A 12,194-nucleotide genomic window follows, 5' to 3' on the forward strand; every position below is an offset into this window, starting at 1 on the left:
TAACCAGCGTTAGCTGAAATAGTTGTTGTTAAACAAATATAAAAATCGGGCCAGTAATAAATCAGTTTAGTGGAAAAAATCGGGACAGTATAATCGCGCGGTTTTCTCAAGCCGAGGAACGCGCGCAACCGCCGTGACGTACGCTTATCACCAGCTCTATCAAATTGTCATGCTTTTTCATTAACCGACTCTGAGCTGATTAGGCGGAATATGGTCTTTTCCGGCAATTCTGCGAACTTATTGTAGATACTTAAACATAACTGTAATTAATATAAATGCCTCAGTGTCCAGAACTATGTTACTGTGTATACGACAGACCTTTATTGACCTACTGTTTTTTTCCGTTGTAGTAAATTCTATGAGATTAAATGCATTGTACGTACTTTGCTATGATTAATTTGAGTTGTGAGTTTAGTTTTCGAACAATTAAAATGCATTATATCTAGTAGGTAGTAAAAGTTATCACATGTAAAATGAAAATGTAACTGCAATGTTTATTGAACTCCTTCAAATTGATGTTGAACGTGCGTCCCTTTTGGGAAATGAGCTATGAGTGAATGTAGAAATTGTATAAATATTTTAATGAGATGTTACGGAGAGCACCTCGGTCTCGGCGAGGCCAGGCCGGGTACCTGGGGACCGCTCTGCCACCACGGTTAGTCGAGCGACAAACGTGTCATCGATATTTTTTGCCCGACTGATGTCTTTAACGAAATTCATGTCATTGGGTCCGATTTCTTTTAGATTAACATTTTTTTACGTTATTTAACAAATAGATCGGTCCCTTATACGCTCAAATATTCAGTTACATGGTTTAACACTTAAAAGGGCTTAACGACTCTAACACATCCTGCGGGTTACGATAAAAAATACGACAAAAAGAGAATACTTCTCGTGTTTGTTTTTTAAAAGATGTCTGCTGTAGATAAGGTGCAGCGGCACTTTAATCCTCGAACCGTCCGATATTTGAAAAGGATATGATGACAACTTTTTTGTGTTCTTTATCTAATAAGCACCTATAAGTGCGCAACCAATACTTAAGACAGCGCGCGGTATCCGACCGTTTCCCTTTAAATACTTACACTAATTAATCGCAGTTAGATAATGACTAAGCTGCAAGGAATACAAGTTCATATAGATGCTCGAGGAAAAATGATCGAACGTAAAGATGGGGTAACCATAGTACGAGTACTGGCCTTAAAATTGTTATTCATTACATTCGCCACTACAGGATGGGTCCGAAGAACCCGACCAAAGATATTTAGGGTCTTTTGCACCAATCACTAACCCGGGGTTAACCGGTTAAACCTGGGGTTACTATGGTTACCAGTACAATTTGACTTTAGGTTAACGGTTTAACCGGTTAACCCCGGGTTAGTGGGATGATGCAAGTGGCCCTTAAAAATAATAATACGTTGTTGCGATTGTGATTTGGTCAAATTATGTTTTTTGAAAAACAAATTACATCCAAATTAATACTAATGCAGTATGCCTTTGGTAATACCTTTGGGTATGGTGCTTTATGCACACTAGCGTCCCCTCCACTCCCCCTGAGGCACCCCCCTTTTAGCATGAAATATGTCCCGGATGATAGTTTTTTTGGAATGGTATATGAGAAATAAAATGTTAATGAAGTTCTAACCTAACTTAATCCACTTTTCTGGCCGCAGTTCGTCTTTGTGAGGGCCGCAGTTCTAACCTACCCCACTTTTCTGGTAGCAGTTCGGTGTTGTAAGGGTAAATTCCCTAGTTTTTTTTTAAATCAGGAGTAATAAACCTTGAATAAAGGTATAAACTAAAGTCTAATGTTTTATTTTAAATAACGGGGCACAGATATAGATTAATTCACGAAAGCTAGCACGGATTTATGTTAGGTTTTGGGACAATTCAGACAAGAATCACGCATCAATTCTCATGGTTATGAGTTAATATTTGAGTAAAATCAATTCGGTTGGCATTGGCAATATATGATATAGGGAAATTATGACACATGATTGTTTTTTTTTCTCCGCTTCCTAATGGACGGATTTGTACACTCGCTTATCTGGTTAATACAAATATTTAACCACCCATAAATCCTCATAAACAGATTATACTGAACAATATAATAAACATACTACACCTTAACTTAGGTACATCAACTCATCACACCTTCTCAAAACAGAGTAGCACACTGAACTCGAAGTCGAATTCGAAGCGCAACTCAACTTTAAAGGTTTTTTTTATATTTAAAAAACTTTTCATTACAGTGTTGAGGTACAGTCCGAACTCAATTAAAGCCCGACCAGAAATATATGATTATTGTCAAGACGCGCCGTTTGGGAGCGTGCACGACTGTCAAGCAACCTAGTGTCCGCAAGTCTAGGGGAAAACGTCAATTCACTACATCTTATAAAACTACTCCAAAACTAAAAACTACTGAACGGATTTTCATACGACTTTCATCTATCAATAGAGTGATTCTTGAGGAAGGCTTAAGTACATAATGTATCTGAAAAATCCCTGTGGAATTAATCAACAAGAAAACAAAACGACAATAAAAATTAGTACAGAACTGGTACACGCGCAGCAATCACAATGATCACTGCGCGGTGGAGCATCAAGTACTACAGAAATTATGTCGTTACATTCGACGGATAGATAAGTACTTGAAACGTTTGAATGGATTGAACCCTTTTAAGCACCGGCATCGTTTTCAGCTGCGTGCTCGCTTCAGACCAATATGATTACTATTGTTATGACCTTTAAGTCGAACGAGCCACATTCATACTGTAGCCATAGAACCCGTCATGTACACTGTTAGCGAGCAAGGATTAAACAACTATGTAATGCAGGGCATGTTATGTAGGTAATTCAGGGATCCGTCGCTGAACGGCTTCGGGATTACCTCTATAAGTCCCTGAACACAACAAATGTTTTTAGCCTCTGTGTGATAAGAGTGGGTAAACTAGTGTTTAAACTGAAGTAGCTATCGACCAGGAAAAGTTTGAACGAATAGCAGCCGAAGTAGCCGGTGGCATGGCGCGTTTAGGGAGAGAGTGAAGCCATACTGTGGGCGCATGGGCCAGCTTAGCGTAGTCCACCCTCACAGTTAACCGCGCCTTTACTTTACGGGGCTTATGTCCACAAGAAACAATGCTCTTTGACTTATTAAACCTCCACGTCGCTCACAATCACATCAAGTGTTGCTATTACTTTAACTTCACATCGGTGGAATTTATTATCAAGCATAAATAAATCCTGGAAACATAACAGCACAGGGCACAAAGGACGTATTAATTACGATTTTCTTTGAAATAAATTGACAGAGCGTTGTATCATAAGCGGTCGGGTGGCATTTCTCGGTTCCTAATCCCATTGAAGTTACAATAAAATCTCGGACAGCCGGGACCATTTTTCATTCGAACGACAAATATTTAGAAAGCTATTTATCCGCGTACGAGTCTGCACATTGGATAAAGGCCGTGGCGTATTGTGCTCCGACAACCGCCGGATGTTTATTCTGCGACCGCGATATCGATTCAGGTAGGCCGGCGAATAAATCTATTACAACAATAATAGCCTATTGTTATTAAATATGAATTCTTCAAAGGATATTAGTTTTGCTTCCACGTCTAATCTAATTTTGTCACACAGAAAAGGGTAGAGAATCGTCTGACGACGTGAGCGGCACGCCCAGTTCCCGACGTCCCCTTTGCATACTCACATTTAATTCACATTTACTATCCATCACCGGGAGCTATGCTAATCGCATTGTCTATGCTATCATCAATACAGTTCAGCCGTTGGCTCGTTCGCAGGGTCACAATTCACAATAGATTTTGCACGTAACCAAGTCAGCATACCACGCCCGTGTAATGTTTGTTGGCGTGACATCTGCCTGTGCGACTGTTGCTTTGCGTTAGGAGGCCTCCGTTAACCATGTATATGTGTACTTTGTTCGTGTACTTTTGCAACAGCGAATGTGAAAACGCGCCATAAAGGCATTTCAAAATTTACAACTTACAGAGCACCATATCGACAGCCTCCAACAGTCCGCCGCCGGCGACGGCCGGGATGAGCGGCGCGGGCGGCGGCGCGGCGCGGCCCGGTTCGCCCGCGCCCGCCGCGCCGCGCTGCTGCGACACCGGCCGGCCCATCTTCCAGGACCCTATAACCGGCCAGACGGTCTGTTCCTGCCAGTACGAGTTCCTCAACTACCAGCGGCTGGCGTCGGGCGTGCCGCTGTCCATGTACAGCGCGCCCTACTCGGACGCCGCCGCCGCCACCGCGGCCGGCATGGCCGCCTACTTCCCTGCCCTAGCCGCCGACCAACCGCCTTTCTACACTAACGCCGTTAGTACCTTTTGTTTTCTCTTATGACTTGGGCACAGTTTCACTTACCGGGATATCCGCTGCCTTTAAAACAAAACATGCTAGTGATAGTTACAATAAAAAAACACTCGTTATATTTATTGGTGTACGTTGTACGTTAGTGAATGAATTATAGATAGGTACATTTGTTTTCCTTAGGGTTTCCTAAATCATGTTACGTAGAAATCACAATACTTCTAGATACTAATTAATTACACTTTTCATTTCATTAAAATTGATATTATTCTTCTTAGATAGTCGCTCGCCGGCTTAAGGTAATCTTGACCTGGTTTGTGTTTTAAGCAATCCGTTATCCGCATTATGAATATGTCTTCGGTCTATATATAAATTATTCTCCTCAACGACCATGACTCTCTTTATACAATTTAGTATCATTGAATGCATTAACACAATAATTACAATGTTTACATTTCAGTCAGGATGCAATGGAGTAAAAAAGATTAACTAGAGTAACTTGCTAATATCTGTTGTAATGTTAATTAGTAACTTCCATTATATATCATAATAATTTTCAAGAACAGCTACTTTATTCTGACTAGCGCGTATAGTATAAGTAAATAGGTAGTAAATCCGGTCTGATTAATTATTTGATTTAAGTATACCTATTTGACTTACTCGAATACCCAAGGATTTAATTAATTTAGGTATCAATTGATAAAAAGTGTTGTCAAGCGGTCACGTGATTTGGTTTTGCCTATAGACAAGAGTAAGTACCTTGTTTAGCCTACCTATCTATAACGATTTACATACCTAGATAATCGGAAGGTGTAAATGCAAAGAAGTTTAGCTTAAGCATCACATAATATTCAGAATAATCACGTTCGGGTGAGCAGGCTAAAACAAAATGATTGAATATTAACTATGCAGAGTAACTCGCTGGGCCCCTACTTTACTATTAATTTATGTTTACGCGTGACAGCGTAAACGATACATTATTAGGTACAGTTATAACTAGATTACACAATATGTACAGTATAATGAAAAATATGTAGGGGTGACATCTAATCTGATGCATTCCTTCAAAACTAATACCTATGTAAGTAAGTACTACAGTGAACATGCAACAACAATAGTAGGTAACCGGTCTGTCAACCGAGGGTCATGTACAAGATGTTTTAATGGTCATAAAAAAAGTAAGTAGGACCATTTTAACAAATTACTCTGCTGCAAGTTTAATATTTTCATTTGAGTATAGTGTCTTCTTTATCTTCACGAAGAAATTGAGACTATAATACCAAACAAAGAATACTAATAGTATAATTTCATATATATAACCAAGTCTGTTCGAAATAAACCGAAGGATGACATACATAGGTATAAACATAACAAAGTTTTAAGTACAGCACATAAAGCTATTACCAAAAGGCAATTAGTTTAAGGCGCGTTAAGCGGCCGCACGGATAATGAGCGGAGAACTACCTCAAACAAGGAAGATTAACCTCGAAACCGTACAAGTGGAGGTTCGGCAAAATGGCTCAAAACAGCTACATACGCATGTGCTACATGTAATACTAGCTAAATAACTACTACATAACATGGTACTTTAATGTTTTTAGCTTCTCGCCGTATAACACATTAAAAAAACCTAATAAAAGTTTAGAAAAACGTTAATTATGTTTATACCACGTCCGTGGCAAACAAGCATACGGCCCGCCTGATGGTAAGCAGTCACCGTAGCCTATGAACGCCTGCAACACCAGAGATATTACATACGGTTAACTAAAAGAAAAACAGTAAATATAATTGCCTATCCGTTTTAATCGATTCGTATTAGCGTTCGCGACCAGTCCCATAATCCAATAAAGCTGTAATTTTCTCGAAATCTTATTAAGTCTTAAAGTAATTATGTTTAAAGAAGCCCAATATCTCAAGATCAAGATATCATCTAATTCTGTAAGATTATTAGTATCTAAAGCGCAGCAGCTTACCGGTTATCATTCATTTCACTCTTGACACCTGCAACAATAGGAATTACTGAAAAATAATAAGGTTCGGATGTCAAAATAGTTTGTTTTTTAGATGCTGTCGTCCTCTCGCGCTAAGTACCACCGCGGGGACGACGTGTACCTTATAAAGCTCACGTATAAATTAGAATAATCCGATGATGTATGAACTTTTTGTCCGTTATTTCATAAAAAGTTGTATCAAGCTCCATTCGGATTTAACGAGTTTATATGTTCGACGATTCCTTTATCACCGATTAGGACTTGTTTTCAAAACATCCTGTTTTTATTTACTTATTAAATGCAAGCAACATTATTTATGATGGTATAACTTACAGGTCATTGCATTTAGACCCGATTAATCTAAATTGGTGTTATTTTAATATTTAGTCACTATAATAAGTGTCAGAGGTTCATGAATACCATCCCGTTTGAATGAATGCAGCAAATATTAACGGTAAGCATTAAGGGCTTAACAAAATGTCCTGCAACTTAAAAGTCAACACCACCGCTGCTGTTACACGAAGCTCGAAACCCTGTGTGGGTAGTGACTTTGAATGATAATGATCATAACAACATAAAAGTAGCCACGGCGCGTAATATATGGCGCGTAGTAAAACTTTTGGAGGAAGGTGTTAAAAGGTGGGGCCGTGAACGTGTCCCGGCAGATGATTCAATCATTCATGGAGATATGATCGTATATCATCGGTGGCGAAAGTGTGAACTTGCTCGCTCCTTGCTCGCCTTCAATGGGATCCTGCCTCCGCGTTTTTTTCACGCCTTTTATTTTGTCTACGATTCATTATTTTTTTACTCTTTAAGGGTAGTCTAATGTTATGTTTTTATAGCCTTTTTTTGATTGTGTTGAATTCGTTGTCAGATTATAAAATGGTTCTATGCCGTCTTTGTAAGGGCGGGCGTTGAATAGGTACTGTAAACAAACATAAATTTTGTAATCTCTGAAAACAGCTTATCATTATATGTAGTTAAGTATACGATTTTGGTTTGATACCTACTTAGGTACGGTACTGAACAAGAGTTAACTGAACATAATTATTACAATGAAAAAGTCGGGATGACGTGCTTAGTAATCGTTATGCATGTTTGTACTACTATCCGATTTATTCTTCCGATTTTATTTGATACCTCTACAGCGTTCATTATAGTAAATAAAATGCAGAGATTCAAATATGTAAGACTCGTTCTGAGGTAAAATATTTTATAGAAAATTCGATTTTATGTAGAAACTGTGTTCATTGAATCATTTAACGGATTAAACATTTGTGTTCCATAAAAATAAAGCCCACCATGAATGGTTTTATGGCCCCGATTAATTAGATATTTTTAATGTTAATAGGTAGAATGTTCTTATTTTGATTATATCTATCTTATCTTATATATATTACGATACCAACTATCACGACACCAGTTGTGCATCTTCCGTGCCGATCTTTAAAAGGAACCTATATTTTTATTTCATCAGTCGTGGATAATTAATACATTATATAGACTTAAATATTTGGTTAGGCCCATGAATAAATGAACTCCTATATAGGTACACACTTATGTTAAATGACCATTAAAGTCAATATTTATTATTGTACTAGGTATTATTACTAACCTATTATAACATATAAAGCTAAGAATGTAATTAGATATTTAATCTTAAAATGTCTAACTATGGCAAAAAAGTAACGTCGTCTTTATCAAACTTTTGTCAAGATCAAAATGTGATTATATAAACTGTTAGTGCCTAATTAGTAATCAAACATGATAAAATATATTTAAACTGACTTTTTTATTCGTTTTGCATGTTTGTTTAAGATTTCTATTGAGAAATCTTGTCCATTGGGATAAAGTTATCGTTTATAAAACGGCACATATTAACGATTCCAGGCTATGTACCTATGTATATACAATTTAGAGATTATTACTTATATGAATGCATAATTATAATCATACAATGATGTCAGATTTGATTTGAAGCGATATATACAATACGAATATAAATGTAGGTAGTGTTGCATTGGTACGAGTACCTGCTTGGTAGATTTGCATAAATCGACGAAGTCGCCAAGCCGCACAACATGGCGCGATACAATAAATCCCGAATGCAGAATCGCGTCACGTCACGGCTTAGTCCGATTATTTGTAGTAACAGAAAACTGGAATTATATCAGAAAGGTCTAAGCAACAAAGAGCGACAGAGCGCCTGGATTACGCTGTCGTACTTGAGTAAAATTTATTATCGGATTTTCGATTCGGCCACCAATGAAGTTGTTGGACAACAAAATCTTTTGATAGATTTATCCTGGCTGACCGCATTAAGAGTCGCTCCTGAGTTATTTTAATGCGTCGCTATAAATTTTTGGACCCTCAGTTCCTTTGTTACTGTCAGAGTTTTTACACAATTTCTTTCATAACTTGTACCAATTAAACTTTATTCATGCTTATGATCACTATGTAATTTTTAATGGTTTTATAAAATTACATGAAAACACGTTATTATCAACCATTTTAATGTTACACTTTATTAAAAAATGTTATCCTTAACATGAGTCTACATACCTATATTTCGTAAAATAAACAAATTCATATGTCTCACGATTATTCGACAAACGCAGCCACGGTAAGTAGCGAAAATTACGAATAATATGTAGTTATAAAATTATAATAGTAACCTGTGACGGAACTCTAAAAAGATGCGTTTGTCTCGTAGATGATTGATGCTCTCATCTTGTATCTGGGCCCATTAGCTCGTATAATAGTTAAGACGAGGACTTTAAGCGATCGATCAGGGAATCAATCCGGCGAGGACCCGTAATGGATCGCGCTAACGCTACCGGAAACGATGTTTTAATAGATTCAGTTTGGACTTTAAACCGGTTAAATTAAAGTTTTTGTGTTCAATGCGCCAATGTTAAGCGCAAGTAAATATTTTAATTTGATTTTAACCGCTTTTTATACCGCGGCTTAGATCAATAAGATCAGCCTTTTGATTAAATATAAGTAGGAAGAGAGTGTAGGTGTTACAAACGCATGTTTTTTTTACAGGCTGCGGGTATCGAACTGAAGGAGAACTTGGCGGCTAGTGCGGCGAGCTGGCCCTACCCGACAGTGTACCACCCCTACGACGCCGCCTTCGCTGGCTACCCCTTCAACGGGTGAGTTCTTTTATCTATTTATGTAACGAGATAGCGTCACAATCCGTGACAGTTTAGGCACAATTGGGAGAGTTCATGATTGTGCAGTATTCATGAACCTGTACCGATCTAAAATGCACGTTGCTCCTGATTTCTAACTCCCAGTGACAGTATCGGGGAGTTTGGAGCCAGGCATAATTAATTTTTGAGCAGGCTCCCACTGGAGCGTCGCCGGACAGTATTGAGCTCTCTCCATACGAACATAAGTCGCCATCGGGTGCATTATCGTCAGGATAAACGTCCAAATCTATGAAAAAGGAACAAATGAGCATCGACGCGTTCGAGCGACCCGGGCCCCGTCCACTGTCACTTCACGTGTCCGGCTCACGTGTTACTCTCTTTATCCCACTACGTGGGGTCACTCCAGAACGAAATCGCATTTGCTTGTTTTATGGCGGTACTTCAAAAATAGGCTTTTCTGCATGCCTGAATACTACTACAGAACATTGCATATACATACAGTACCAATTACTTTGATATGCAGTTCTTTTGTACTATGTACCTAAGCAAGCAGATACACTGCAAACACCTTACCTTACCTAGATATTACAAAAAATTTACTTAAGTACCTATAGTCACTGTAGGAACAGTTTGAGTATGGGATCAGGAATTGCAAAGTATTTAAAAATAAAATTGCAATCGCACGAGTAGAGCAGGAGCAGTAAACAACTTTCGGAGCAGCCCTCGTGTATTAACAAAAAGTTATTCTGGTAGTTACTATAACTGGAGTGAAGCCTTTAACTTACGAGTAGGTAAATCGAGTAGTTGTCCCAGTGAAGTACCCCAGTCGTCACTGCGCTTTATGTTAATTATCATTCTAGTCTTTTCGTCATATTTCATAAAACTATTATGTGTACGGGACACAGTTACTGGTTACACTAAGGGCCAGTTGCACCAATCACAATAAAATTGACGGACTGATCAACGCTACTCAGCAGTGAATTATGAAACTTCACATACAATAAAAATTGGCGAACGCTTTAGCGGTGACAGTCGGTTTGGTGAAACCGACTCTAAGTCCGAAACTATTGCAATGTGATTTTTACCCTGTTTCGACTCTTTTTTGATTCTACCGTAAAAATCAAAGACATCAAAATATCCAAGGCAACGTGTTAAAGCGATAAGTAAGCACTTTATCATTATTATAACGATTGATACAGATAATCAGTGCCCGTATTTATATGTTAGGCGATGTAGACAGGACGCTTGTGTGGGCAAGCAGATAGCGGTGAATTGAAAAGGTAACAAAACATGAGTTTATTAGATATGAATGTTGTATCAGATATCAGATTGGGCCAGTTACCGCGTACCTACCGTATGTGCAATGCGCAATATACATCTGTTTATGGCAACGTATTATTTTCATTATATCGCAATCAACCGCTTTCCATTATTATTTTAAATATTCGTATAACAAATCATTCTGGCTTAGTTAATACCTACGCTGGGTAGATGAAGTAAGTTTGTTGTCGAGAGTTAATAACTATTCTAGGTTACCCTGGCGCTTAGTGACTGCTTGCTGCTAACCAATATCAGTGCATACTAACTCCCAAAAATTGTTCCCATATCCTACTACAGCTCCTAGATGTATTGTAATCATAATCATCCAGTTTGTAACAAAAGCAATGATTCATTTTGATAAGACACAGCAGTCGAGAAATGACGATAGCTGATGGACATTAACAGTTGTAGTGATAAACGGATACGGATTAATTTACAATCAATGTGTGTCCGATCATGCTGTGTAATGCGAAACAGTTGTAATATTTTTTTAATAATTCGACATATATTCGTGTACGATATACATTCTTACCCAACGGCAGGTTGAAATCTTCCCTAGCCGGGGTTTTTTTTTTTTTTTGGCAGAAGATTCAATATAAAAACTACTACTTTGTGCTAGGCCCCTACAGCTACAGAGCTGTAGTACAAATACAGTTAAGGTCGTTCATTATTTTGGAGACATGTAGATGCGTTTGCATCTTACTTCATATACAGGGTGTCTGGCTTTAAATGCAGAGCTTGATTGTACTCGCTACACTGAGCTACTTATATTTAGGCACTAAACCCGCAATGGCGAAAACATTTTAGGCTTTTTCATACATTTTGGTTGATCACATATCAATGTTTTCTATGGAAAAGCTAAAGATTTTTCACGATTTCGTGGTTGGTCCCATAGTAAAAATAGCTCAATTTAGCAAGTAGAATCGAGCCCGAGAGTTTAAAGCCCCATGGTGGGAGACATATTATACGAGTGTTATTTTAAAAGGTGACAAATTACATGCTCACTCGATCGTATCATAATCAATAAGACTGTCATTCTTTACTTCGTAAAAACGAATAAAACAATACTTCTCATGCTTTTTCTATTGCTAACACAACACCCTAGGCAATTACAATTCATGTAAATATAGAAGAGGATAATTATAATTAGCCATTAAGTGAAATTAACGATCTTGTCGTATAATGTGACAGACAGTGAATGAAGAAGCCCCTAGTTTGTGCATAATATACTTTTTGTTGGAGAAAATTACAAGGTACCCTATCACTCGCATTTTCTTTGGGGCCACTTTATTATTATTGTAAGTAGGTACATGACTTTGTTTCTCACCATCTGATATCACAAGACAATCCTTAGCATCGCTAGACTATTACCTACTGTTTGTCTTTTTTACAT

At 38.0% G+C, this 12,194-nt stretch overlaps 1 protein-coding gene across 2 annotated transcripts in view; it reads left to right on the forward strand.

Moving 5' to 3' along the window:
• The window catches only part of LOC133531214 (homeobox protein caupolican), a 58,505-nt gene that overhangs the window by 24,343 nt on the left and 21,968 nt on the right, over positions 1-12,194 (forward strand). Inside the window, exons 2-3 of one of the 2 annotated variants that reach the window (XM_061869434.1) lie at positions 4,025-4,335; positions 9,372-9,481. In XM_061869434.1, the coding sequence (XP_061725418.1) occupies positions 4,057-4,335; positions 9,372-9,481 (389 nt within the window). In that variant the 5' untranslated portion in view covers positions 4,025-4,056. Of the gene's footprint in view, positions 1-4,008; positions 4,336-9,371; positions 9,482-12,194 lie in introns of both variants that reach the window. The other variant, XM_061869389.1, reaches the window with a different exon arrangement.

The sequence above is a fragment of the Cydia pomonella genome, chromosome 1 (genome assembly GCF_033807575.1).
Source record: "Cydia pomonella isolate Wapato2018A chromosome 1, ilCydPomo1, whole genome shotgun sequence".
Taxonomy (NCBI): domain Eukaryota; kingdom Metazoa; phylum Arthropoda; class Insecta; order Lepidoptera; family Tortricidae; genus Cydia; species Cydia pomonella.